Source organism: Aspergillus novofumigatus (assembly GCF_002847465.1).
Source record: "Aspergillus novofumigatus IBT 16806 chromosome Unknown P174scaffold_1, whole genome shotgun sequence".
NCBI lineage: Eukaryota > Fungi > Ascomycota > Eurotiomycetes > Eurotiales > Aspergillaceae > Aspergillus > Aspergillus novofumigatus.
In genome coordinates, this window is record NW_020194274.1 from 225,346 (window position 1) to 251,845 (window position 26,500).

The 26,500-nt window shown below is 52.8% G+C and overlaps 11 protein-coding genes and 1 non-coding gene across 12 annotated transcripts; 4 read left to right on the plus strand and 8 right to left on the minus strand.

Moving 5' to 3' along the window:
• Window positions 1-617: 617 nt before the first annotated feature.
• Window positions 618-1,786, plus strand: P174DRAFT_361818 (glycoside hydrolase family 43 protein; the record flags this gene model as incomplete). The annotated part of the gene is made up of 4 exons (XM_024821812.1): window positions 618-947; window positions 995-1,151; window positions 1,203-1,234; window positions 1,286-1,786. 4 exons carry the CDS (start codon window positions 618-620, stop codon window positions 1,784-1,786), a joined length of 1,020 nt encoding a protein of 339 aa, XP_024686548.1.
• A 363-nt stretch (window positions 1,787-2,149) lies between these two features.
• Window positions 2,150-2,222, minus strand: P174DRAFT_t24. The gene has a single exon. It is a non-coding gene; the product is annotated as a tRNA-Thr (tRNA).
• A 458-nt stretch (window positions 2,223-2,680) lies between these two features.
• Window positions 2,681-5,161, plus strand: P174DRAFT_455748 (uncharacterized protein; the record flags this gene model as incomplete). Its single annotated transcript, XM_024829357.1, has 4 exons — window positions 2,681-2,734; window positions 2,915-3,472; window positions 3,563-3,781; window positions 3,851-5,161. 4 exons carry the CDS (start codon window positions 2,681-2,683, stop codon window positions 5,159-5,161), a joined length of 2,142 nt encoding a protein of 713 aa, XP_024686549.1.
• Window positions 5,162-6,128: 967 nt separating this feature from the next.
• P174DRAFT_455749 (uncharacterized protein) lies at window positions 6,129-6,993 on the minus strand (the record flags this gene model as incomplete). Its single annotated transcript, XM_024829358.1, has 2 exons — window positions 6,129-6,136; window positions 6,540-6,993. 2 exons carry the CDS (start codon window positions 6,991-6,993, stop codon window positions 6,129-6,131), a joined length of 462 nt encoding a protein of 153 aa, XP_024686550.1.
• A 430-nt stretch (window positions 6,994-7,423) lies between these two features.
• tcsB (putative sensor histidine kinase/response regulator TcsB/Sln1) lies at window positions 7,424-11,253 on the minus strand. Its single transcript, XM_024826024.1, has 8 exons — window positions 11,093-11,253; window positions 11,006-11,040; window positions 10,373-10,942; window positions 8,977-10,317; window positions 8,066-8,935; window positions 7,896-8,019; window positions 7,707-7,846; window positions 7,424-7,660 (listed from the first exon to the last, which is right to left on the minus strand). The coding sequence occupies exons 1-8, from the start codon at window positions 11,174-11,176 to the stop codon at window positions 7,573-7,575; spliced, it is 3,252 nt and encodes a 1,083-aa protein (XP_024686551.1). The 5' UTR covers window positions 11,177-11,253; the 3' UTR covers window positions 7,424-7,572.
• Window positions 11,254-12,190: 937 nt separating this feature from the next.
• On the minus strand, window positions 12,191-13,425 carry P174DRAFT_363246 (putative glycosyl hydrolase; the record flags this gene model as incomplete). The annotated part of the gene is made up of 3 exons (XM_024821909.1): window positions 12,191-12,596; window positions 12,648-12,898; window positions 12,955-13,425. The coding sequence occupies 3 exons, from the start codon at window positions 13,423-13,425 to the stop codon at window positions 12,191-12,193; spliced, it is 1,128 nt and encodes a 375-aa protein (XP_024686552.1).
• Window positions 13,426-13,851: 426 nt separating this feature from the next.
• P174DRAFT_381149 (putative glucan 1,4-alpha-glucosidase) lies at window positions 13,852-16,038 on the minus strand. Its single transcript, XM_024823062.1, has 4 exons — window positions 15,737-16,038; window positions 15,402-15,685; window positions 15,257-15,353; window positions 13,852-15,189 (listed from the first exon to the last, which is right to left on the minus strand). Exons 1-4 carry the CDS (start codon window positions 15,960-15,962, stop codon window positions 13,886-13,888), a joined length of 1,911 nt encoding a protein of 636 aa, XP_024686553.1. The 5' UTR covers window positions 15,963-16,038; the 3' UTR covers window positions 13,852-13,885.
• A 1,576-nt stretch (window positions 16,039-17,614) lies between these two features.
• On the plus strand, window positions 17,615-19,851 carry P174DRAFT_508327 (putative alpha-amylase; the record flags this gene model as incomplete). The annotated part of the gene is made up of 9 exons (XM_024831447.1): window positions 17,615-17,782; window positions 17,830-17,868; window positions 17,912-18,027; window positions 18,072-18,180; window positions 18,226-18,454; window positions 18,502-18,664; window positions 18,711-18,857; window positions 18,903-19,143; window positions 19,189-19,851. The coding sequence occupies 9 exons, from the start codon at window positions 17,615-17,617 to the stop codon at window positions 19,849-19,851; spliced, it is 1,875 nt and encodes a 624-aa protein (XP_024686554.1).
• A 220-nt stretch (window positions 19,852-20,071) lies between these two features.
• Window positions 20,072-20,930, minus strand: P174DRAFT_455754 (uncharacterized protein; the record flags this gene model as incomplete). The annotated part of the gene is made up of 3 exons (XM_024829359.1): window positions 20,072-20,241; window positions 20,285-20,589; window positions 20,680-20,930. 3 exons carry the CDS (start codon window positions 20,928-20,930, stop codon window positions 20,072-20,074), a joined length of 726 nt encoding a protein of 241 aa, XP_024686555.1.
• A 985-nt stretch (window positions 20,931-21,915) lies between these two features.
• P174DRAFT_508328 (putative aldehyde dehydrogenase) lies at window positions 21,916-23,599 on the plus strand (the record flags this gene model as incomplete). The annotated part of the gene is made up of 5 exons (XM_024831448.1): window positions 21,916-21,985; window positions 22,039-22,489; window positions 22,549-23,071; window positions 23,155-23,253; window positions 23,324-23,599. The coding sequence occupies exons 1-5, from the start codon at window positions 21,940-21,942 to the stop codon at window positions 23,597-23,599; spliced, it is 1,395 nt and encodes a 464-aa protein (XP_024686556.1). The 5' UTR covers window positions 21,916-21,939.
• Window positions 23,600-23,627: 28 nt separating this feature from the next.
• On the minus strand, window positions 23,628-25,117 carry P174DRAFT_455756 (FAD-binding oxidoreductase; the record flags this gene model as incomplete). Its single annotated transcript, XM_024829360.1, has 4 exons — window positions 23,628-23,743; window positions 23,792-23,810; window positions 23,831-24,937; window positions 24,992-25,117. The coding sequence occupies 4 exons, from the start codon at window positions 25,115-25,117 to the stop codon at window positions 23,628-23,630; spliced, it is 1,368 nt and encodes a 455-aa protein (XP_024686557.1).
• Window positions 25,118-25,314: 197 nt separating this feature from the next.
• P174DRAFT_361863 (uncharacterized protein) lies at window positions 25,315-26,357 on the minus strand (the record flags this gene model as incomplete). The annotated part of the gene is made up of 2 exons (XM_024821818.1): window positions 25,315-26,036; window positions 26,108-26,357. The coding sequence occupies 2 exons, from the start codon at window positions 26,355-26,357 to the stop codon at window positions 25,315-25,317; spliced, it is 972 nt and encodes a 323-aa protein (XP_024686558.1).
• Between the last annotated feature and the right edge of the window lie 143 nt (window positions 26,358-26,500).

Sequence of the window (26,500 nt, forward strand, 5' to 3'; positions counted from 1 at the left end):
CACAGCAACAGTCTGCGAGATCCGATGGGAGCTGAAAGACGGATATGCGTCCAATCCACCCCACAAATGTAACCGCACATGCCAAGGCCAGCCGGTCGAAATCGAGCTCGTCCCATATGGAAGCGCAAAGTTACATATGGCGGAACTGCCTGTGATGGAGTAAGGGGCGTCGGGGGCAGATACCCCGAATGGTAAAGGTGGCGTTATTCACGTATGATCAGCTCCTTCAAACGGTCATAATCCGATGATTCTCCGGACCGCCGTTCTCGTGTTGCTTGGTCACTATATTTATTAATGCGGGGTACAATTGCGACGATCCTCCGCCGGAGCTTGTCTTTTGGCGGGAATCGCTGCAGAATCGGGGAAGTCGGATGGTGTTTGTCTTACTTTGTTGCTTGTCACTCGGCTTGGCAAAATGCTACGGCCGCTAGGAATTATCCTATTGCTGCATATTCTGTTGACAAGTCTGGGCATCGTCAGTGTGCGCCCGTAGTGTGGATACGTATATGAGCCACCGGGGAAATGGCTCGATAGCGTAGGACGGGAACGAATATATAAAGCCAGAGGTACACCACAGTTCGTCAATTGCAAAGCTTCACAACAAACAAGCAAACAAGATGAAGAGCCTCGCGACGATCTGCGCGGGTATCATTGCCCTTCTCACCCCTGCCATGGCCCTCCCCCAGCCTCTCCCGCTCGATCTCCACAAAGCCGACACTAGCAAAGTGGGCTACCTCGACTTCTACTGGAAGACTGAGGATGAGAGCGTCTATCTTGCTTTGAGCAACAACAGTAATCCACTCGACTTCAGGCCGGTCAACGGTGGAAAGCCCGTTGTCTCCCCGACTCTGGGCACAAAGGCCGTCCGGGATGTCTCCATCGTCGAGGGCGTAGGCCGCGACAAGGGAAAGTACTGGCTGATCGGAACGGATCTGGATATCGACACTGTTTGTCCCCTTAACCTGTAAGCGTCAGGAGATACTGATTGTGGTAGACCAACTGGGACAAAGCGACTCGGACCGGATCGCGGGCCATCTTCGTCTGGGAGAGCAGGGATCTGATCCATTGGACTAACGAGCGCCTTGTGACGGTCGAGGATGCGACTGCCGGCATGGTCTGGGCGCCGGACGCAATCTGGGATCCGAAAGCCGGTATGTCGCAGTGTACATCTCGTCGATTGAGTTTGACTAACAAACGTACAGGAAAATACCTGGTGCACTGGGCTTCCAGATTCGTAGGTAGACCCCGGCAACATACCATGAGGAAGTAGACTGACCCAATACAGTACGCAGCAAACGATCCCAACCACACCGGCAATCCCACCACCACAGATGTCATCCGCTACGCCCACACCAGCGACTTCAAGACCTTCACCAAGCCGCAGACCTACATTGACCACAAGACAAGCACGATCATCGACCTCAGCATTCTCCGCGTCGACGACAACACCTTCGTCCGCTTCTACGTCAGTGGCAAGGTCTCCGGCCCCGTGGTCGAAGTCAGCCGCAACGGCCTGTTCGGTAACTGGGTCACCCCCTCGGGCACCATCCAGGGCAGCACCGGCTTCGAGGGCCCGTATCCCTTCTGGGACAACGTGCAAGCCGGCAAGGCGTATTTGCTTTGCGACAAGGTGGGTAGTGTCACCGGTTTGTCGCCCTGGGTGTCGACGGATGTGACTTCGGGAACGTTTACGCCTGCTTCGGGCGGTAACTTGGGAGCATTGAGACATGGATCCGTCTTGTCTGTGACCCAGAAGCAGTACGATGCTTTGGCTGCTCTAGGTTAGTAGCCAGCTGAGAAATTACAGCATCGGTTCCTCAATGATGTTAGACCCAGCTATATATATTTTTAGCGATTATGTCCTCAATGAGAAATGAAAATGAACACATATAGTCCCCTGCACAGGATGGATTAGACTCTCGCATGATTGATCCTTCAAGAGTATAAAATTGACTCGGCCACGGTCTCAGACGTGTAATGTATCATCATGGGTACAAAGTTCGCAGGTAACTAAAGTACAGGCATTACCATTGTTTATAGATGAGGGAAAAATTGCTCACAGTCGAATTCGAACAGACTTGTCATCTAGTGTTCTTGAGCCTTGACCATACCATATAAAACCAAGAGTCTAAAAAAGAAGAAAAAGAAATGCTCACAAGCGGATTTGAACCGCTGACCTCATGATTACTAGTCATGCGCTCTACCAACTGAGCTATGCGAGCTGATTGGTTGGTTATCTATTCATTTAGAGCTACAGAAGCCAATCTACAGTATCTTTGACGTTAATGTAGCTGTGTCAGCTAAGTTAGAGAGATGTCTCAACAACGGTTTTAGGATAGTGTAGAAGCCCAATATGATCTCTGATAGCAGATTTTTGATCCTTTCGACTTTTTATCCAACGTGGAATGTCCACTAACGTTAGATATAACCATAGTTCGCATTGCATTTCAAATCTATGCATTCCGGTCAGACGGGAGGCATTGGGATACTATTACCACTTCAAATCTACTACTCATCGAGCTTAATGTCATTCTGTTCTATTCAGAAAGAGAGTAAATAAATTTGGATTGGATCACGTGTACCATGTCACTGGACATACGCGTCGCGACTTCTCAATCGACACTGCCCCTTCATACCCCTTCGCATCACAACCTACTCAACTTCACAGATAATTGTCGCTATGGCTGGGTCTGATGCTGCGTACAGATTTGGTCCTTTATTGACGAGACTGCCAGTGACGACAACACTGTCGTTCACGACATAAATTGGAGCAATCTCAATCCGGCAGACTTCTTCGATAGCCTCAGTCCTAATCTTCCTAGACCAACATCTTACCCGACTGCGGATGAGGTCCGTCAAGAAAGCCGCAAAAAAGCGACCAAAAATCTTGTCCGACTGGAAGTCACTCAATAAGATCATCGAACGGCATGAAGAACGGATTCAAAAGCGATGGCGCCAGAAGACCAAGACTAAGCGTCGTCAGATCCTTCTCTCCGCATGGCCAAACATGTCCAAGATGCACAGGCCCGACTATGACGCATTCAAAAAGGGACGCCGCGAAGAGTCGAGGGAGGCATACATGTGGCCTTATATCAATCTGGAGGACCTGGAACAAACAAGACCGTTGCTCCTGCTCCTCAATGCTCGCGCTCGGCAACAGCCACAATGTTTTGCGCACGCGGACTACCATGCTCCACATCTTGGGCATGGCACAGGTGCTATCCGCTCTGCTTTTCTCAACCTGCATACGATGATGTTCACTGGTCGGACGACACCGGAAACATACGGAGAGCTGATTGCATGGGACGACGATGATGACGCATCTCTATGGCTTCATAATGGTAAAGGTTTCCATCCCGGCCATGGGCTAGTGCTTCTGGAAATACAACAGCGGATCTACGAATTTCTTTTAGATTGTACCCGTCAAATACTCCACGATATTCCTGAGGAGGCCTTGGTCAAGGACTTCTCTGTACTGCCCGAGCCCGCAATTAAAGATGAAGGAGACTGACATTCCCTGGCTGCAGTGGCAGCGGACGCGCCTTACCGTCTACCCGCGCAGCTCGCCTTGGCCTCTCTAAAAGACATCATCGATGCTAAACGCTCAGCTATGGAGGATCATCTTATAGCGTTACGGGAGGACCCCGGATACTTTGCAGACGTTGTCAATGAGTACAAGGAACATCGCGACGAGGTCATCCCAGATACTAACGGCAACCCGCATCCGACATTGGCACCACATATTCACCCATTATTCTGGAACCGAGTTCTCCAAGACGTTGTGCCCGAAGCTTACATGAACCTTTGAGATCTGGTCCACGCTCCATTCTCTGTCGCCGACCTGCGTCAGCTGCTTTCCAAATATCATGACAGGATATCGCCGGAGAAAGACCTGCCTACAGACCTCTATAACGCGTTTGTAGAACTGAAGTATATCCTGGAACAGTTTGCCATTGGTCCAGTCAACCAGCTCAAAATAGCAGCTCCAGCCTCCCCTCCATTGCGATCACTCTTTGTTCGGCAACCACAACAGTCGGGCACTTCGAAGATGATTGCAGAAACCCGGGCGGGTGTATCAAGGTCCAAGAACCAGGGGGGCCTGCTTTGGATTCTTGAAGCGCTCTGGGGGGATAGCAACGTGGTGTTTTTGGCAGGTCGGAAAACGCTCATGGATGAGCTCGAATGTCTCGTTGTAATGGACCCCAAAAACAAGGAGCTCGTCTCGAGCCGAGTTGCTAGCATCATTTCAGACTTGGCAGTTATCTCCGAATGTCTTCATCAAATTGAGCTCTACCAACCGTGGGCGAGTACATTCGAAAATGGGTTTGTTGAACGGCGAGATGAAATCCAGAAAGAATACAGCAACCTAACCAGCGGTTGGGACAAGTACCTGGTAAGCTTCGAGGGGACTGCTCTAGCCAAACTTGGATCGCCGGAAGATGGTCGATTCCATTACCCGGCCGAAAAGCGACGGAATCATGAAAATGTCGAACTTATGAGAGCTGCGGAGAGGAATCTGGATGCCTTCTGGCGTGCGGTGGATTCGCATTTGCCAGTGACCCGTGGAATGGCCCGACGCAACGCTGTGTACAAGGTGCTTACTAGGATTTCTGGAAAGCTCCAACGAACGCCTGCCTGGGTAGAGCCGGTAAAGCGACCCGCCAAAGTGAAAACCTTGGAGAAGAGTCTGGCAGATCTCCAATTCGAGCTGGTACATCGAACCGAGAAGACCATTGAGCCGGCTACTGCTCCTTTGCCCAAGGAGAAGGTGAAATCTCAAGGACAGCCCAGTACGTCTGACAAAGCCGTGGAAGCCGATGTGCCTGCCGAAAATGGATATGATATTCAGCCAACGTTCAAGGTGGACAAGCGGTCATTGAAGGTCTTCTCCACACTATTCTACCAGCCTTCGCAAACTGCTCACCCCGGAGAGATCCCGTGGAATGATTTCCTCCACGCTATGGGCACCACCGCTTTTACGGTGGAGAAGCTCTACGGCTCAGTGTGGCAGTTCACACCGAGACATCTGGACGTCGAGCGCAGCATTCAATTTCATGAGCCGCATCCTATTGCGAAGATCTCTTTTCGGGTCGCAAGACGGATTGGAAGGAGGTTGAATAGAGCTTACGGTTGGCACGGCCAGATGTTCACATTGGCGTAATGTGCCTCCTTCTCTGGCGACTCGATAGAAGAACCTCAAACGCGTTGAGTGCTGGCCACCAGTTAGCTCCATACAAACCGTCAGCTATTCTGCTTGTTTGTGCGCGCCTTCCCCTACAGCTGAAGTCCCTTGTTTTACATGTGCAGTTTCTAAGGAGCACGGCTCGCACTGGTTTATTTATGGAAAGAATCTACAGTAGATTACGGTACAGCGATATATCCACAGCGTAGAGACCGAATATCTGTGCATTTGAGCGAACGATATGGGTGCGTCGTGCACATCTCAGCGTCCATGATCCCCCTCAGGAAACTGCCACATTGACGACCTATCCAGGAAAAGAGACTGTCAGGGAACAACGTCAGGGTCGTATACTCGATTTCGCGCTCCAAGGTGCGAACCCGGACGCAGAATGTATAGATAGCTCCCCTGTGTCGAGTTCGTGAGTTGCATTGAAACATCATAATCTCATCTGTCACGCCTTCGCAAGCCAAAAGCCTGCAGGAGCATTGAAGGTTATGACAGCCATACAATATATCCTTCGAGTCCACCAGCCCTTATTACAGCATCCAGGCAATTACCAGGTTTGCATATTGCAAACAGCAAATGACTGATTGCGGTTTTGCGTTGTGGGCCATCACGGAGCCCGTCAAGGATATTCTTTGCTCGAAGGAGAACAGTATAAGCACGACTTTGCAGATCTTCGCATCCGTGGCGGTAATAGAGGTTATCTGGTCATCCATGGTGGTATAATGGTAAGGATGGTACATCCGCCATTGTGCCGCAGGAGATGCAGAATCTCCTCGACGCTGCATAGCCATTCTTCCCACACTTTCCTGTGACTTGATCTTCGGTAAAGTTGTCAGCCGGCAGAATATTCAACATTCGAAGTAGAAGCAGTTGTTCTGTATCTGGAGAATGTAAGTATAAGATTAGTACCTTCTATGTCGTCTGGACATTGCAGGTTTGGTTAAAGAACTACTCGCCTGGCCATATTTCCAGCGTCATGTAGTATATGCTAAAGTCCTCAGACTCCAAGTGATATGAGTTCTCAACGCTTCTGTTTCTCAACAACCGTTCTATAGCTTCTGGGTGGGTGAGGTGTACTTACAAGACATGCTAAGCAGAAATCACTTTTCTCAGACTGGATTGCACGAAGTTGTTCCATATCCTGTAGATTATGATGAGCATTGTATCTCCAGACAAGTTCAATATGTCACTCACATTCAGACACGCAGTCAAATCCCTTCCCTGGCAGCTTTCTCCTCTCCTTTCTGTAACAATACGCACTCAGCAACCACTCCTGCCACCAGATCCAGAACCAAAAACCAACCAAACCAAACCCAATACTCAAAACTCCAAGAGAAAATAGAAAACTCACCGCGCAAGCCCAAACTCCCCACTAGCGCCCACCCTTCCATCCTCCGATCCCGATCCCAAAACCTCATCTGATGCAGAATGGCCCCCTCGGCACTCGTCCAAATGACCCCATCCGTCGCCGCCGCGGCCGTAAACGACAGAATGAGATCCCCCGTTTTGGCGCCGTCGTAGCGCTGGATCGCGTCGATGGAGGAGTAGATTTTTGCGTCGCGCGCGCGGACCTTGTCGAGGCATTGTTGCAGGAGGTTGTAGGATGGCCAGGGCTGGTCGGGGAGGTTGGAGAAGACGATGCAGTAGTTGAAGGTTGTGTAGAGGGGGTGGTCCATACCGTTGTTGAGGGTGGGTAGGCTGTTGAGATCGTAGTTTGGTGGGTTGTTGGAGAAGTTGTTGTTCATTTTGATAGAGGCAGATGCTGTTAGAGAAGTTAATTGAGTGGGTAGTTGGAGAAGAGACATAGTTGATGAGTTCTTTTCTTCTGTGGAAAGCGAGGTATTTATATTATAGACTAAGACATATTCCTGAACAGTATCTGTTGAACATTGCAAAGACAATGTCTTTGTATATGGATGGTTCGAGACATCCTTTGTCATTGTGAGACCATATTACAAAGGTGCTTTGGGGAAGGGTCGCAGAACAATAAATATGCCTCTGTAGGAAAACAACGATGTCATTGTAGATCTGGAACTCGCTGGAGCTCAGTATAGTTTCAGTAAGTCTTGATGAACGGGCCTTGTCGTCTAGATTCAGCATAGATCTCAAAGCTGACAATAAACAACGCGGTCTCAAGCAAAGTGCTATTTCCTTGATGGTTTACCGGCTTTTTGTCCGTCTTACAAGGTCCAGCCGGAATCGAAAAAAGTCACATTGTTGAGACTACTGCTGAGAGCCTCTGCATATATTTCAGATTATTATTTGTTGATTGTCTCAATTTGACCAGCTACGCCAAGGTAGATGGACTCCCACATCTAAATATTCATGACAGACTACCATTGTACGTCTGAAAGGTTGTAGCCGCTACTGGCTTTCTGCCAAAGCTATGAATCTTGCACATTCTCCGGCTCTTCCGGAATCGTGGCGAACTTGTTCAAAACTTGTTTCAGGGCAGGCCGTCGGATAGGTTTACTATCTCTATTAGTATAGTCTTTTCGTCGAGATGTGGTAGACATACCTGATGAACATGTCCATGCCCGAGTCCATGCAGTCTTTAATATTACTTTCTTCCGAGAAAGCGCTGAGCGCAACAATAGGCGCCGAGTAGCCCATGCCCCGGATGAGGCGGGTGCTCTCTAGGCCGTCGAGGTTGGGCATCTGCCAGTGTCAGCTGCGCTACTTGTACATAGTGATGGTGGCATAATACCTGAATATCCATGAAGATAAGGTCAAATACTTTGCCCTCTTCCATATTTGCCTTGACTGTATCGTAGGCTTCTTGGCCGTCTTTGACGACCGTTACATCATATATCTCTTCTAACCGAAGCATTCTGGAAGGCGTTAGTGTTGTTTTTGAAGGTGTAGAGAATGACATACCGAAGGACCACCTCCTGGTTCACTACGTTGTCCTCAGCCACCAACACGCGCACCTTGCCAGATGTACTATCTTTCACTTCCGGTTTGGCTCCATCAGCTGGAGGAGCTCTGGGAGTCGATGGTGCGGGGGATGACGGTGTGGGGGTAAAGAACGGCTGACTGAGTCCGACCAGTCGAGGTTGCAGATCCTGCTTCTCAAAGTTGGTCAACGGATCGCTTCGAACAGAGCCAACAGAGCCATTGTTCGACGGCGGTCGCGCGAGACCAGAAAGATCGTCAAGCGAGAAAACGCTCGGTGTGCGCGATCCAGCGGCACTGGAACTGCGGGTACTCGGCGCTGCCTCCTTGACGAATTTCAACGGAATCTCCACAGTAAACAAGGCGCCTTTGCCCGGCTCGCTTTCAAGGGTGATCTTTCCATTCATCAAGCGAGACAGCTGCGCGCAGATACTGAGCCCCAACCCGGTACCTCCATACTTTCGGTTCAGTCCGAGATCGCCCTGTACAAAGGGCTCGAAGACGCGTTTCTGTAAATGGAGGGCAACGCCAGGACCATTATCCTCGACCTCAAACTGGAAGATCAGAGTTCGCAACTGCGAAAGCACGGGAGTGTGATATTCTTCCTGAACCAGGCCGTCCACGGGGTCACGTGGCTGAGAACTGGCATGCGAGGGTGGTCGGGATCGCAGTCGCGAATTGCGTCGAGAGTCCTGCAGAGAGGTTCTGGGACTGCCCGGTGTTTCCGCTTCTCGGACGCATTTGATGCGAACCTCGACCTTGCCATGCTCGGGCGTGAATTTGAGACTGTTGCTGACCAGGTTGATCAAAACCTGAAGGATCCGATGTTGATCACCCCATAATACCATGTCCCTCAACCGACCAGTCCCTGGAGGACCAAGCGCGGGGGCGACGGTAGGAACGTCTTCTCCGGGAAGCCATCGCCCTTTGGCGGGAGGGTATCACCGCTGACAAAGTTGACATTGAAGTCGATGTGTTTTTCCTGGACCTGATTCTGGAAAATGACCGCCAGTTGAGACCGGATGTCCGACAACCTAAATTCCCTCTCTTCTAACCGAATTGCCTGGTCTATTTGGTTCTTGCTAAAGGTCAACAAGTCGTTCAAAAGATGCAGGAGAAGATCGCCCGACTTGTAAACGACCTGCAAGGACTTCTTGATCCGAGGAAGATCGTCTTCGCCCATGCACACGGCACACATGCCCAGAATCCCATTCAGCGGCGTCTTGAGCTCATGTGAGATGTTGGCGATGAACAACGTCTTGCTCTCGTTGGCAGTCTCCGCGGCCGACTTGGCGGCTTCCAACTCGCGGGTTCGTTCCGCCACTCGTTCTTCGAGCCGATGGTAATGGATCGAAAGCTCGTCTGACATCTCGTTGAAAGTGCTCGTCAGCTCCGTCAGTTCGTCTGTGATGAGATGCCTGCGCTCCTTCACGCGGCCTGGAATCTGGAAAGTTCTGGCGTGATTGCGACTGCCATTGCTGTGTGCGCTGTTGGGCCGGTCCTTTCGTCGGAAATGCTTCACCCAGGCTACGAAACCCTTCTCATCCATCATTTGATCGTCAAAAGTACGGGGTTCCGTCTCCGCCTCGCTGGTTCCTAAAATGTACGGTCCGCTGGAGGGAGGGTAATTATGCGGAGGCTGGGAGGGTGGCTCGATCGACTTGCGAGTGGCCTCCCTCAACCGGCGAATCGGTGCCACGGCCAGATGAGCGAGCGGAGGAACGATGACGATAATGAATCCTATCGTCCCAAAGACGCACGCCAAAATGATTTTCCTGAGCTTGTTGATCGGGGCGAATGCCTCCGCCTGTGTCTGCTCCACCAACAGGATCCACCGTGCCATCTGCGTCCTCGGCCGGATCGCGCCGACCGCAACCTGATATCCGTGTTCGTTTCTGGTTGACAGATCGCTGATTGAATCGTTGGACTCAGCCCACGGTTTCGACATGAGTTTCCATGCCAGCGGATACCTGGACAGGGCAAAGCTGTTCATGCTCAAATTGCCGCCGTGCCTGCTGCTCTGACCGGGAAGTGGAGTAGGCTCGAACACGTAGTGGACCTCGGCGTGAGAAAGTCCTTCCACGTTCGGGGCAGAGGTCGCTGTGGCCGGGTAGGCGTCCGGGGCAAACTGATTGTCCGCGCGGGATGGACCGAGCAGGAGAATCTGGGCAGTATGTCCCAAGCCATCGCGGGAGTTGATCGTGGCCTGCAGATTGGCGGCACTGGCGACGACACTGTACGCAGTCAGCAGGGGGATACCTAGTGTCTCTTTACTCCAGGACTGCCTACGTCATGTATCCAAGAATGTCAGTGGCCGAAGTATTATTGATGATGGGCACTGTGACTGAAACGAGGGAAAAGGAGCTGTTGATCGGCAGCGGTCCAAGAAGAAGAGCGGTGTCAAGTCCCAGCTTGTAGTCCGGAAAGGCGTACACATCGGTTGTGGTGCTGCCGTCGGAGGCTGCGGAATATGTCAGATTAGGGTAGAGCGCGGGAGGGTAACCGAGACCCTCATCCCCTAGCATAACCGCAGTGCCGTTCGGGTAAGCGTAGGGAAGAGTGATCTCGGCAATATCTTTGGCAGTGACATTGAGCAATCCGTGTCGATTTCCTTGACCATTACGAGAGAAAATGATGGCTTGATACAGGTCCAGGTAATTGTTACTGCCCAGTGCCGACTGCACATCCGTGACGGACGAGGTCCAGTTCGAATCACTCGAGTTCCCATTGTAAAACCGACCGAGAGCACCCTGGATCAGCAGTCGAGTAACGATGGTTTTGCTCGTCGATTCGAGAAGCCTGAGATTGGAAGCGATCTGGCTGGCTTTGATTTTTGCGACCAGCTCGAGTCCTTCGGATCTAAGAGAGTAATGTACTTAGAGGAAAACGTACAATGAAGGCGAGTGCAGGCTGCTATCTTACTGGACATCGACCACAAAATTGTAGTTATTAACCCACTGCGACCAATTAGTCTCGTCTTGAAGGATGATCGGCGATCAGAGAGCTCACCGTAGCGATGGACAGCACGGCCAGGCCCACTAGGGCGGTCACAAGGACCAGCAGGCCGAGCTGCACGGCAATTGGGATGCGCATCCGGAGACAACTCTGGCTGGTCGTCCAGAGTAGGCCGGCTCAGCTCATCCTTTTGATTCTGGCGAGGGTAATGGGGGAGAAGGGATGAAGAAAGAAGATGAAAGGAGAGGAGACGAGGAAAACGAGGAGATGGGAAGATGGAGAAGATGTTGGAGATGGGATGTCCCAATCGGGATTAGCGATTACTCTGTTGCAGCGGATCTCTGCAACAACTGTCAGACTGAGCCGAGTCTGGAACAAATAATAACGAGGCCAGGCCGAGAATCCGATAACTGAGTCCAGAAATATCAGACAATTAGATTTTGGAAAGCCGTTAGAATAACGGTAATCCATACTTCGGGGTCACGGACGGACCACGGATCCTAATCTGAGTAATAATGCTGGATGGAGATGAGCTGGTCGCTTACCGAGGACGACGACAGGACAAGGAGGCCGGCCAGATCGGGGCAGCTGTGGATTCCCACTTGACTCTGCCTTGGAAGCAGGGAATTACAGTGGGTTAGGTGCAGCGAATAATTGCCGAGAGAAAAAGCCTCCTGAAAAGGCTGGACTGGTCGTGACCCATTGACCCATCAGTCAATCTAAGCTGTGGTGTTTTTCTGTCTTCCTTTGGCTGCGGGCCGATCCACTGCCTCAGGCCCTCAGGTCCGCCAATCAGGTGCCGGACATGACTAATCAACTGCATCACGTGCTATCTGCAGTCTCTCTCTCTCGATCCCGATACATCTACATCTCCATCTACAAAAAAAACTAGGTACCAGCTATCCACTGTTTACTTCTCTCTTAGATAGGAAGCATCCCTGTAATGGTCTATTGGTATACCTTGATAACAGGAGTTGCTAGCCAAGAGTTCCCTGGCTTTCACTCGACAATGATGGCTTAGTACATGGAATAGGACGACAAATTATATAATTTGGGCTAGCTTGCCTACCACCGAGACACCACATGCATAGCATTCCCCTCTCATTATTCAAAGAATTTGAATCTCTCATTATGGTCTCTCCACTTGATAGGCTACCACAATCCAATGGCAGCAACCAACGCATCCATAGCCGAACTATGAGATGAAGCATCCACCTGCTCAAGGGGACCAGCCCAATTAACCCCCATCTTATTATTGGCATCGCGATCATTCGCCCAGATACTATCGGCAGACGCTGTAATAACACGCGAGTACTCCTCGTCCGGGGCCACACTGTGCAACAACCGCAGGTTGCGGATGAAGATCCCCTTGAATTGTGTGCTGTCGCCCGTACAGCTGCTGGGCTCGCAGGGTTCATGCATAACCCCATTCGAGTCACTCAGCGCCGCGATAGCCGCTCTAGCAATCTCCCCTGCTGACTCGAGGAATGTTTCGTTAGGAGACGCGCGGTATAGCTCGGCTAGTCCGCCAAGGATGACTCCTTGATTATAGGTCCATCTATTTTGTCATCAGCATTCGTATCTTCGACTGTGGAGATTGTCCCCCTACGTGGTTTGTCCATTATTCTCGCAGCTCTCCGTCAGTCCATCGTTGATGGTGTGGTTCTCGTTGATCATCCCGCTGCCTTGGAACCAATCCCATTCGCGTTGAGCCCAGTCAACATAATACTCCTTGTTCGACGCTCGGTTGGCCAAATGCGCGGCTAGCGAGAGAAACAGCTCGTTCGCAATGGCGTTGACATAGGTATGCGTGTAGTCCCAATAGATGCCCCCGCCGCATCTGGACGGCCACACCTTACTCTAAACACCATCAGAACCAACTCCTCCAGGGCGAAAAAACAATCGAGACAACCCACCAATTCCTCGAATACCCCAACCGCAAGATCCAGGTACTCCTGTCTACCTGTGACATCAAACGCCGCGATCCACGCCAACGCCCACCACGCATCATCGTCGTACGCGCCATCCAACCATTGAGAGACATCTACCCCTGTGCGCCGCCGACTAATCTCCTGTGGCCGATGATGCTTAATCGCCCCATTGTACGTGTCATTCCCCCGTCCCGGCGCGGGATTCGATCTCGGCGCCACCGAAAATGTATTCTCAAACACACCGACAGCAACGTCCCGCACCGAGTCGTCCACATCCGCCAGGTCCGCAATCACAGTCATGCAGTTGGCCCCATTCCACCAGCCGCAGGTATTCCAGATGCCGCTGGTGGTGTTGTACCATGTCTGTAGCGCAGCGAGGGCCGTCTCCGCGCGTGTTGTAGGCGTTGCGGCCGCGACGGAGGAGGCAAGGACAAGGGAGACGAATTCGAGGAGCATTTTGCGTGTGTCATCTTGAATTTTCAGGGGGAGAGTTTTTTCGTCTTTTATGGTTGTCAGCCTACCACGCAAATTGCAGGTGATGTATCAGTGCGCAAAAAGGGGTCGGAATGCCACCATGTATACATGCCAGGGATTGGGACATTCTTTCTGGAAAGATATGTACCATGACGCACAAGGATCTGCATGCTCGGGCGGAATATAGTCTGGAATATAATCTGACTTGTCATGGAGTCGAACTTGATCGACGGCCGGGACCTGCAGGGGGCCATGTAGGTCCGACTGGGATGTGTCCTGTCACATTTGTATGCTGATTCGAAACCGAACTTCGGACCGCCGTGATATTTTTAGTTCGGACAGTCACCGGTCAAATCATAAATCATATGTATTATTTTCTGAACGACATAGTCTTAATTCTAACCAGCCAACCTCCAACTCATATATACATAGCTATGACAGATCACCGCCAAGTATCCTTCTCCGTCGCAGTGGACACACCGCAAGCTGACGGCACCGTATACGAGCGGTTGGGATCACTCTCCCACACGATCGAGCCATCGCTTTCCTTGCGGATGTACTTATACTCGAAGGTCGTGCCTGCCGGCAGGCTGATAGTCACATACCAGAGGTTATTGCTGGAGGTATACTGGGACGCACTCAGGGGCACTGCGTTGCTGGTATCCCAGTTCCCGAGCTGCGAGATGGATCCGACGATGTAGACGTTCTCGCCGTAGGTGGTAGTGGCGATCTCATCGAAGGTGACAGCCACGGAGGTAGGAGTCGTGCAGGCGCTAGTCGTGCTGGTGGTACTGGTGGTAGAGGTGTCGGAGCCAGCAGTGGTGGTGGTAGCAGTAGTGGTGCCGCCCGGCGAGCCGCTGGTCAACGTGCTGGGCCAGGAGGTGGCCGTTGCGGTGCTGTAGGTGCCCGTGGCAGAGCCCATGGAGCAAGACGAGGGGACGGAATTGGCGGAGGCGGCGCCCCAGGGGGCAGGCACCACGCCGTTACGGCGCATGTTGGCGGTTAGGAGGGCGGCGTAGGACCAGGTCAGGTCGCGGGCGGAGAGGGAGGTCCCGGAGGATTTGTCGAATTGCTCGGAGAGGGAGCCGTTGGTCATGGCGTGGGCCTCGACGATGCTGACGTAGCCGTCTGCGTAGGTCTTGACAGCGTTGATGATGGCCGTGAAGGTGGAGCTGCTGGAGGCGTAGGTGCCCACGGCGGCGGAGCTGTAGATGTCCTTGAAGAAGGCGAGGGATGTGCTCGTGATGGTGATGGAACCGAGCTTCTTCCACTGGTAGATAGCGTCGTAGAGCTGCTCGGCCGCGGCGAGGGTGGTAAGGAACCAGGGGTTGCCGTTGTAGTAGACATCCTCAGGATAGCGGCCAGCGGAAACGGCAGCACCCTGCGCGATGCCGGAGTTGATCGCGTAGACCGAGCGGAATGAGTCGGTGTACACCTTGTGGTTGGCAAGGGCACGAGGAGAGCAGGGTTGGAAAGTAGTATCGTCGCAGCCGGCTTCGGGGTCGAAGGTATGGATGCTGGCGAGGACGGTGTTGGCGTCCTTGCCGGAGCGGCCACCGCCGGTGTTGGCATTGATATACGAGCCCGTCCAGAAGCTCTGCATGTAGCAGAGGATCTGAGGGGCTTGCGAGTCACACCACGAGCAGGAAGCTCCCACCCGTTTGGCAAATGTGCTTCCCTCGACAAGGGCACGGTGCTGAACGGCGACCGTGAAGAAGGACATGGAGTTCACTTCTTCCCAGAGATCTGTCAGGTAGAATGGAAGTAGTCAGCGATGAATGTGCATATATGTTATTAGAGAATTAGGACTCACCAAAGCCGCTCTGGCTCCAGTACTGAGACACGTAGGACAAGTCGTTGCGCACGATGGGCCAGATGTTGTTGACAGCATAGCTGGAGTAGCCGTTGTCCTGTTTGATGTCAGCAACTCGTCCTATCGTCATAAACGGAGGACATACAATTAGCCAGTTGCCAAAGTCGATGAGGGCCGTGGCGCGCAGAGCCGGACCATCGCGCTGAGGACGACCCCAGGCTCCGGTAAAGGCGGTCATATCGACGTTGTACTTGGGCTCCGCAAGACCTCCGCTCGAAAGACCGCCAGAAGGATTTGAAACGGTCTGCAAGTAGGCCTGAGAGTTGACGTATTCTGTAATGACTTGCTGCAGGCCCAGATTGCCGTTGCGGAAGAGATCGACCAGGACTTTCGTGACGAGAGCGGCATCCCTCGTCCAGGTATAGTAGTCTAGATATGTCAATGAAGTGTCGGCAGGTCCATTTCAGGAAAGGGGCTTACAGTCTGGGTTGCTGGTGCTGGGACTGGCAATAATTATGCCAGGCTTTGCGCTCTTCGCATAAGCGCCGTCGGCACCGATGTTGGCCAGAATGCCATTCAGAGAAACGGTAGTCTCAGTAGCCAGCCAGCTATCCAAGCTGCCAGTAGCACGAGGGGACAGCTGAGGAGCTGCAATAGCAGCATGGCCGAGAGCCAGCGCACAGAGCGCGTAGGAAAGGCGAGGCATGGCTCGATGACAGAAGGATTTGGCAGTGAAAGGTGAGATAGATGAGGGTAAAGGGGATGAGATGAGACTGGTCGTTCTGAGTCCTGACGCAAGGGGCAACTCTGGGGTGTGATCCCTCTTCTTATAGATTTTGACTCTGCATGTCTTGTCGTCGTGTGTCTTGAATGTATTTCCGGTGAGCGGATTTCTTGTATCTTCTGCTTGGCTGTTTTTCTTAGCATTCTAAGCAGCTGATTGGACTGAGAAATGAACCCATGATCTCATTCAAGCTAATCCACGATTTCTGCATACGCGAATCCCCAAAGAGCATAAACAACGCCTCCAGATGGGCATGCAAAGAGAGCCAGGTTCCCCACGGGGTCCATCTGCAACGGGAGGACATGGATTCCGCATGTGATAGTGAGAGTGATCCCATGTAGAGACGGAGATTTCCATTGATCCCGATAGGTCTAATAACCTGGGGGAGACATTGGAGGTCGAATCGCAATAGGGTAACAGCACCAGGCAAGTCCTTCACGGAGATTTAGGGACTATTCCGCAGCTCCGACTGGTCCTTCTATCCGAAGCTAATGCTGCCGGGTCAAATGGCTCATTCCATGCCTATCATCCGCCGTTAGCCGGGCCTCCGATTTCTCAAACGCACGTATTCACTCCGACTTGGCTTGTGGGGAAAATTTGGCAATATGCAGACTGGCAGAATCGTCAATCGATCGGGCAAGTCGCTTCACGGAAACAGGCGCTGCTTAAAGTGGTGAAACCATGAGGTATTCAGAGCATCCGCTATAGCGCCGGACTTGTTGCCAATTCGGATCAAGCCTGAAGGAATCCAAGAAACCGTCGATATTAAGATTTCCCGCAATTGCGCCGCCCCCTGCTTGGTTGCGCATGGACACTCAATCTCGGATCTCAGCTCCGTGTCAGTTTCTGTCTGTCATGCTTTCCACATGTTCACTAGTCTGATTCGGATGGCAAATGCATCCTTCGACGGTTCAATTATCCGAAGAAGTTAGAGTTAGGGCTTCTACATCACCACAACTAACTACGAGCAGACTGTCAGCCAGTCTCTTTGATGTACGTTTGCGAGGCCATGTTTAACCTAGTATCCCTCCATCAGGATGTGGAGAGACTGAACACTAACTCTTTTTACTCCTTAGCACACGCTTAGCCGTTGTGGGAACCTGGGGATCAGCTCGCTGACAATTTCACTGCCGATTCCACGAATCAGCCCTTTGATTCTACACTAACATGTGCTATGCAGCCTTCAGAGAGATTACGTGCGTTTCTTCTGCACAACTGCCGAGCTCACTAGTGGAGTTCCGTAGTTTTCGGCTCCTAGTTGCCTCCCTAGAGCCGGACTCGCCAACCTATTGCCGTTAACGTAGGGCCTTAGATGCGGCATTGCCAAACTCAATCGGTGCGAGAGTCGAAACACGCGTCATCACCTCCGACGGCAGTCACGGCGATGAAGATATCAATCTGACCCATGCGCTGGAATGATCGTCGCCGGTGAATGCACAGGACTGGACATCCGTAGCGTATTAGGAAGGAGTTGTAGTTGCCAACTAGCAGTAGCGGAGGGTATATAAGTCTTGTAATTCTGTTGAGAAATCTTCGTAGGGCATGATAGAAAGCTGCAGGCGCACATTGCCAGGATGAAGTGGACCTCGTCACTCCTCCCGCTGTCCCTGTGCCTATTTGGACAGGCTGCCAATGCTCTTACCCCAGCCGAATGGCGCAGTCAATCCATCTATTTCCTCCTGACCGATCGGTTTGGCCGAGAGGATAATTCCACAACTGCTGCCTGCGATGTCACGCAAAGGGTTAGTGCCATGTCGAGCTCTGTCTGGGCACATGCTAACGTTTGCAGCTATATTGCGGTGGTAGTTGGCAGGGGATCATCAATCATGTACGATTTCCTGACATTCTACAGTCAAAACTAACGATGTCAGCTCGACTACATCCAAGGAATGGGATTCACTGCCATCTGGATCACCCCAATAACTGAGCAGTTTTACGAGAACACGGGCGATGGTACGTCCTACCATGGGTACTGGCAGCAGAATATGTGAGTTCTGTCTCTGGGCCGCGGTTCTATACTAATCAACGAAGCTACGAGCTCAATTCCAACTATGGAACAGCTCAAGATCTCAGAAATCTGGCCGACGCTCTGCACGCGCGTGGCATGTACTTGATGGTCGACGTGGTCGCCAACCATATGGTAAGCTGGCTTTTTCAGGGCGTATGTTAGAAACTGACCATTTAGGGCTACGACGGAGCAGGCAACTCGGTAGACTACAGTGTCTTTTCTCCCTTTGATTCCTCCAGCTACTTCCACCCATACTGCCTCATATCCGACTACAACAACCAGACTAATGTAGAGGACTGCTGGCTGGGAGATACCACTGTCTCACTGCCCGATCTTGACACGACCAACACGGCAGTGCAAACCATCTGGTATGATTGGGTGAAGGGATTGGTTACCAACTACTCCAGTCAGTAAGCCGCAAACCTGAGCATGGAGAATACTGACAGAGACAAGTCGACGGTCTGCGCATCGATACTGTGAAACATGTGGAAAAAGACTTCTGGCCCGGCTACAATGACGCTGCCGGCGTCTACTGTGTCGGCGAGGTCTTTTCGGGTGATCCCTCGTATACCTGTCCATACCAGAATTACCTGGATGGTGTGCTCAACTATCCAATGTACGCAATTATGATCTCGGTGCGGATTTTATACTGACTAGAGCAGCTACTATCAACTTCTCTACGCGTTTCAATCGACCAGCGGCAGCATCAGCGATCTCTACAACATGATCAGCTCCGTTGCGTCCGACTGCGCGGATCCCACCTTGCTCGGCAACTTTATCGAGAACCATGATAACCCCCGATTTGCCTCGTAAGTCTTGCCTCACTTTTTACCTATGCAGACTAACCTCCCCAGGTATACGAGCGACTATTCGCAAGCCAAGAATGTCATCTCCTTCCTGTTCTTTTCCGACGGGATCCCCATTGTCTACGCAGGACAGGAGCAGCACTACAGCGGTGGCGCAGACCCGGCCAACCGCGAGGCTGTCTGGCTGTCTGGATACTCGACCAGCGCCACGCTGTACAGCTGGATCGCCTCTACCAACAAGATCCGCAAGCTAGCAATCTCCAAACACTCAGCCTACATAACCTCCAAGGTAATTTCTCATCGCGCCTTTGCCATTCTACGCTAACCTCGCTAGAATAATCCGTTCTACTACGATTCCAACACTCTGGCTATGCGCAAGGGTTCAGTCGCTGGCTCTCAAGTCATCACTGTCCTCAGCAACAAGGGATCCTCGGGCAATTCCTACACCCTCGCTCTCAGCGGCACGGGATACTCTGCTGGTGCCACCCTCGTCGAGATGTACACGTGCACTACTCTCACCGTGGACTCGAGCGGGAACCTCGCCGTGCCAATGGCATCTGGTTTGCCCCGGGTTCTTGTGCCCTCGTCATGGGTCAGTGGAAGTGGCCTCTGCGGTGGCTCTATCTCCACCACCGCGACAACCACCACCAGTTCCACCAAGACCACGACAGCATGCACATCCGCCACAGCCCTCCCAATCCTCTTCGAAGAACTCGTCACAACCACCTACGGTGAGACCATCTACATGACCGGCTCGATCAGCCAACTCGGCAACTGGGACACGAGTTCTGCGGTCGCCCTGTCGGCGAGTAAATACACCTCGTCGAACCCTGAATGGTACGTCACCGTGACCGTGCCTGTTGGCACCTCCTTCCAGTACAAGTTCTTCAAGAAGGAGTCGGACGGGAGCGTCGTGTGGGAAAGTGATCCGAACCGGTCTTATACGGTGCCGGCTGGGTGTGCGACGACCGTGACGGTGTCTGATACGTGGAGATGATTCTCGCCTTCATTTGGGCTCAGGTACTGGATGATGTACGTAGGCTGATATGAGCTATGATAACAGCATGTCTCTGGGAATACTAGATCGCACGCAGCAGTAGGTTGATCTTATAGACGGACACGCTTGTTCACCGTATTCTAGTAGACAATTGTCCATACTCTGCGCAAGACAAGGCAGGGAAAGCTAGTAAGAGACATCAATGGAGGAATCTGCATTGTCACCGTACTGTTCGAAAAAGCGACTTGATATCCGTCCCGATAAAATGGCCACGAACGTCATTGACGAGCTTCTCAAACTGAACGAGTTCAGGCAGGCCAACACGACCATCAGGCAGTAGGTGACAATCAATGCTGATATCATGCAACGACAACTCGCTTATCTCATCCTCTATTCTCATTAGTATCTCCCAGACATACTAGGGTCACCTTACTTGAAAATTCTGCCTTGAATCCCTCAAGAATGACCTGATCATCGACCGCACGAGGCCTGAATGCAAGCAACATAGCAGCAACAGGAAACGTCCAGCGATCCCCAAAGCCATCCCTCGCGATCTCAACAGCCGTCCGCACTTCATCCGCAGTAGGACTCGAAATCTCTCCTTCGTAAAATGGCCGACGAAACTGAATCACTCTGCTCGCCCACTTCCCCCATTCGGACTCAACAGCAAGCGGAGGGAACAGCTCGAAGAGACCAAGATCAATCAGCGTCTGGAAGCTGACCTCCACACATCGTCCGCTAATATCCAACGCGCCTTGGGAGAGATACTCTCCGAAATAAGCAGTGTCCCGAAGGGCCAGGTATTCATCCCAGTGTCTCATCTGCCACATCGCATTATTATTCAAAGCATTAACAGCCTCCAGATCCTTGATAAATGTTCTTTCGGGAAAGTCGCGTGTATCAATCATGAGTAAGAAAATATCCTCGAATGCAGGATGGTCGTTATCCGTTCGATGGCGATAGAGACCGTACTGCAGTGCAAAAAGCAAAGAGGTAGTCCAGCTCATCAGATTGCAGCCGTCATCACACTTCCATTCAAGGTGGTATAGAAGCGAGTCTGCTGCTTCGAAGGGATCCATGGCAAATAGATCATTCATTTGCTCGTCAAGATCGTACAATGCTGCCGGGGATCGGACAGCGTATGCGCTGCTCTCTCCTGCTGAGAGGGGAGCGTGGACCCGAAAGAGGTACCTTGGGCGAGCGCCTTTGTCAAAGTGTCTCATATTGAACTGAAGAAAGAGGTTAGGGTTGAATGGGATGGATTGCATGGATTGCATGTTGCTACAGGAAAGAGACTATGATATGTATGAATAGTTATGATAGTTGTAGTTGCTCTGCCATGGTAACTGGAATTCTTGATCGAATATATAATCCTACCAACGAGGCTGTATACCACAAGGCTGTAACTATGCATCAGGCGACTACTACTCGAGCTGCGGCACAGAAAATCGTTGGATGAAAGTGAATTAGAAAATTGAGGCTCAGCAGCATACCTGATCAGATGAATATCAATAGATTGCGGCGTAGGAATTCACTCGGCTACATGGTGATTATGTTTGTGAAGCCATACTCCGTACATGTAATACTGCGGGGTGCCTGCCTGCACATTAAAATAGTGTAGGATGTCTCAGACTAGGACATGCTATCTTCTGCCATACATAACCTCTCTCTCTCTTCAACCTCCCCTATTCATGTTAGCCCGTATTTTCTTCTATATACATTCCGGGTTAGATGCAGAATCCCTACCAAATGCCGACACGAGGTGAAACGGATTGCCAAGCCTGTTAGCAGACCGCTGGTCCGTATTAGTGATTCTGATTGCTTGCGATAACAAGCCTTCGCTTTAAATAAACCTACGACATTGGGATTATCCCCCCACCTTCCTGATCGACGGTAGTTAGTGTCATTTAGGGTAGAACTCTGACAACGGTTGTTGATCCCTTCCCGCTGCCACTCGGAATTGGTTCGGAATAAGCTGGAACGGTCCGAGTAGCAGGGGGGAGCATATAAACAATGTCGTCCCTCATAGCAGCCCCTCATAGCATTCTATATCTCCATTCTCTACTTTAATTGAATAAGACCGACAAGATGTCCACTATCACTGTCACTGGCGCCGCTGGCCGCCAAATTACCGGTACCTATATGATATATCCAGCGATATGAGCCCTACACACACTAACAAGACAGTCCCCACCGGCCTCTTCATCCACAACGAATTCACCCCCTCCTCCGCCAACGAAACCCTCACCGTCGAGAACCCAACAACAGGAAGCACCCTCGGCACCGTCTCCGCCGCCACCGCCGCCGATGTCGACCGCGCCGTAACCTCCGCCACCACCGGCTTCCAGACCTGGCGGACAACCCCCGGCCCAGAGCGAGGCCGGCTCCTCCTCAAGCTCGCCGACCTGATCGAGCGCGACGCCGAGGAGTTCGCCAGCCTCGAGGCTGTCGACGCAGGGATCCTCTATACCGATAGCATGGGCATGAATATCCCCCAGGCGGTTGCAAATCTGCGGTACTACGCCGGCTGGGCCGACAAGATCGACGGAAAGACTCTTGAGATCCCGGGAGGCGTGGGGTATACCTTCCGCGAGCCGCTTGGTGTCTGCGCGGCCATTGTCCCGTGGAATGCCCCATTGTACGTTCCCCTCCAGTCCCCCTCCATCCACAATACAAACAGTAGCTGATAGTGCCCAGGATGATCACAATCTGGAAACTCGCCCCGGCACTAGCAACCGGCAACTCCCTCATCATCAAAACCTCCGAAAACTCCCCTCTGTACGGCCAGAAACTCGCACAGCTCATCATCGAAGCAGGCTTCCCCGCAGGCGTAGTCAACATCCTCGCCGGCCTGGGTCTCCCCGCAGGCCAGAGCCTAGCCGAGCACGCCTCCATCCGCAAAGTCTCCTTCACGGGCTCCAGCGCTACGGGCCGGAAGATCCTCTCCGCAGCAGCCAAGACGAACCTCAAAAAGGTCTCGCTGGAGCTCGGCGGCAAGGGTCCCTCCATCGTGTTCGACGACTGCGATTTGGAGAATGCGCTCCTCTGGACGCGGATCGGAATTACCGCGAATAACGGGCAGATCTGCGCGGCCGGATCGCGCATCTACGTCCAGGATACGATCTACGACAAGTTCCTCGAGGCGTATGTGCGTGCATCAAAAGAAAACCCCGGTGTGGCTGGTGATCCGCTGGACCCCGCGACGACCAAGGGGCCGATTGTCAATGGGGCCCAGCATCGGAGGATCCTGGGGTATATTGCGCAGGGCAAGGAGACCGGGGCGAAGCTGCTGTTTGGGGGGAGAAGGTCGGCGAGAAGGGGTATTTCGTGGAGAATACGGCGTTTGCGGATGTGGCCGAGGATGCGGCCATTATGAAGGAGGAGATTTTTGGGCCGGTGGCGGTAAGTAACCTTATCCTTATTCTTGCCCTGGTTGCTACGGAGGTATATGCTAATGCTAATGCTATTGTAGAGCATCGCCAAGTTCTCGTCTGAAGAGGAAGTCATCCGCAAGGCGAACGATACCCTGCACGGCCTCAGCGCGGCGATCTTCACCAATAACGTGAACCGCGCGCACCGGGTGAGCAGGGCGCTGGAGTCGGGCCAGGTGACGGTCAACGCGTGGGCGATGCTCAGCGCGAATGCGCCGTTTGGTGGTGTCAAGGAGAGTGGATTTGGCAGGGATATGGGCGAGGAGGCGCTGGAGGGGTGGACTTCTGTCAAGACGGTCAAGTATATGATTATGTAGTGCATGCTTCCTATTTACAAATACTCGTCTACAGACTGATCGGGTGCATCTTGTGAAACACATTGTTGGGATCATACTTGGCCTTCAGCTCCTGCAGTCTTCCCAGATTCTCGCCGTAGATGTTGTTCACCACCGAGTCACCCGCTAACCTCGTCAGCATACGCGCCAGTTACAAGAGTAAAGGAGACTTACGCTCGGCATAGTTGATATACTGCGGGACCCCTCCTGCACCCTCGCGTCCAACTCGGCCTTCCAGCGCGCCTGCTGCTCGCGCGCCCAAGCCCGGTGCTCCCCGTCCTTGCGCGCATCCGTCCACCGCAGGTTAATCAGCCCATTCTGCGTGCTACTGCGGCTGGCAAACGCCGTCGCATGGCGCGGCACCGCACAGATGGCGCGCATATCGTAGAACTCGAGGAGGAGGGCCGACGCAGCGAGGTCAGGTTCCGCCTGCAGCCGGACCGTCAAGTCAGCGAGCATACTGCGCGCAAACGCCGGGGCCAGCGGCGGGTGGAAGAAGACGCCCTTGAAGGACTTGCGGCCGCCGTAGGTGGCCATCGGATTCTGCAGGGTGTTGAGCTGCGAGTAGGGGATCATGGCGGTGGTGTTGACGACGGGGTCGAGTGACAGCAGACCCGCGAAGCGCTTCTCGCCTTGCTCTTGGGTGCCATTGTAGAAGACGATCACGTTGGCCATGGGGACGGGCGCGCCGGGCGGCTGGGCGAAAATGCAGATGGCGCCGCTGCGGGGGTCCGGGTTTTCGAGGGTGAGGTTGAGCTGCTCGATGACCTGTTCGACTTTGTCTGGGGGGAAGGCCAGCAGCCCCGCGTAAACGGGGTTGGGCTGCTCGTGGGCCTGGTAGGTGAAGCTCGTCACGACGCCAAAGTTGTAGCCGGCGCCGCGGAGGCCCCAGAAGAGATCGGCGTTTTCTGTCGCGGACGCTGTCACGATCTGTCCGTCGGCCAGGACGACCGTTGCAGATAGGAGATTGTCGATGGTGAGGCCGTACTGGCCGCTGAGCCAGCCATATCCGCCGCCTAGGGTAAGGCCGCCAACACCTGTATGGCTGACGGTGCCTCCCACAGCGGCCAGTCCGTGCTCAGCAGCGGCCTCGTCGACTTCCTTCCAGGTGGCGCCACCGCCGACCGTGACAGTTTTGGCAGCTGGGTCCACGGAGACGGACTTTATCAAGGATAGGTCAATGACTAGACCACCGTCAGAGGAGCTGGTGCCAGCCACAGAGTGGCCGCCACCTTTGACGGCGAGGTCGATGTGGTTCTCTTGAGCCCAGAGTAAAGCGGCTCGGATATCCTCGGCATCAGTCGGCATGACCACGATTCCCTGTTGCCAGACCGTCAGAATGATGCTTCTGAATGTAAGGGGACATAGGCATACCGCTGGTTTAGAGCCGGTGTCGGACCATCGTTGAAGTGTATTGTGATAGCCCTCTGAGTCGGGGGTGTAGACCTTGGCCGACCTGAGCTGAGTTTTGAGAGCGGTAATAGCCGATTCGGCTATCATTTTGACGATAATAGAGGAATAGTGGTTGAAGAAAAATGAAGCTGAAGGATGCAGGATGAAGATCAAATACCCCGCATCGTCAATGGCGGATGCCCAAACGACCAGTAATCAACACGAGATGGCGCAGGCAAAGTTACCAACAATTGATCAAAAAGTCAATGAATCAATTGATATTCTTACATCTACTTGGCAATCTATTAATGGTTAGATGGTAATTCTGCCGCCCACGTCGCTCCTGGCTTTTGCCCATTTGTGTCTGGCGCCTCCACCAGCCTCGAAGGATTCCTCTCTACCGGATATCCAGGCGCATAAGACGCTTCTTGCTGCATCGGTTGAGCATACTCGTGACCTCCTGGAGCAGCAGGAGGATAAATCGACTGAGCTTGTTGTGCAGCGCGACGACGTCGCCGGAACAGAACCCAGATCAACGCCCCGATGAGGATGACGCCGGCTCCAGCACCGACCCCGATTCCCGCTGCTGCACCCGCCGACAGCCCTGAGGAGGATGATGTAGATGTCGGCGACGACGTAGGCGTACCCGTCCCCGTCGCTGTAGTGGCAGCCGTACTCGTCGCAGTCGAATTCGTCGCAACGCTCAAATCATAAAGCGGCCGGGCCAGAGTCACCGTCTCGCCCTTGGTCGCGTTCGGCTGCGTCTTGCACGCCGACACCATATTATCCATGAAATTGCCCAGGACCTTGGAGCCAGCCTTGCCTCTCAAGCACTCGGAGCAGCCACTCGCGTACGTGGCAAAAGCATTGCTGTTCTGTGTGCAGTAGCTGTATAGCGAGACATTGGTGCCCCACCAGAGGGTCTCGAAGACGGGCTTCAGGGGGAGACACTGCGACTCGCAGGGGGAGAGCGAGGCCGAGGCGGAATTCTCATAGACACAGACTTGGATTGTGTATTTCTGGTTGACTTGGACATATCATTAGTATGTGCCGCTGTATGGTATGTGGATTGTGGATGTGAATCAAGGGATAGCATACAGATGAACCAGTAGATGTCACTGTCGAACTGGTTCGAGTAGGTGGTACTGGTACTTTCGCAAAGGAGACAGTTCTTCATCGTCAGCCCCTTGACCGTGGAATTGTAATCGCCATCATTGCAGATCAGCTCGTCGTTGACGGTCTTGTCGGTGCCTCCGCAGATGGACAAACAGGGGGAATTCACGGTCGCGATGACGGCCAACGCGGGGATTGCCGATAGCAGCAGCCCGAGACCAGCCAGTTTGGCCATATTGATGGGTTTCTATGGATATCGAATGATGACAGGAAAAAAAGGACGGGAGGTGTAAGATTTATCCTCTATTTGAGACGCGAGCACAGACCCGCTGAGCGGGCTGAAGATGTCAGCTACGGCCATCATCCATGTTTAGCTGT

What these genes read in the sequence shown, in the direction of transcription:
- tcsB (XM_024826024.1), bottom strand. Translation starts at nt 11,176, where the DNA reads ATGCGCATCCCAATTGCCGTGCAGCTCGGCCTGCTGGTCCTTGTGACC. An exon ending in GACATTCTTGGATACATGAC is followed by an intron (nt 10,318 to 10,372) that starts GTAGGCAGTCCT and finishes GACTGCGTACAG; the next exon opens with TGTCGTCGCCAGTGCCGCCA. An exon ending in AACCAGGAGGTGGTCCTTCG is followed by an intron (nt 8,020 to 8,065) that starts GTATGTCATTCT and finishes AACGCCTTCCAG; the next exon opens with AATGCTTCGGTTAGAAGAGA.
- P174DRAFT_381149 (XM_024823062.1), bottom strand. Translation starts at nt 15,962, where the DNA reads ATGCCTCGCCTTTCCTACGCGCTCTGTGCGCTGGCTCTCGGCCATGCT. An exon ending in ACTTTGGCAACTGGCTAATT is followed by an intron (nt 15,354 to 15,401) that starts GTATGTCCTCCG and finishes GACATCAAACAG; the next exon opens with GACAACGGCTACTCCAGCTA. An exon ending in CTGGAGCCAGAGCGGCTTTG is followed by an intron (nt 15,190 to 15,256) that starts GTGAGTCCTAAT and finishes TCTACCTGACAG; the next exon opens with ATCTCTGGGAAGAAGTGAAC.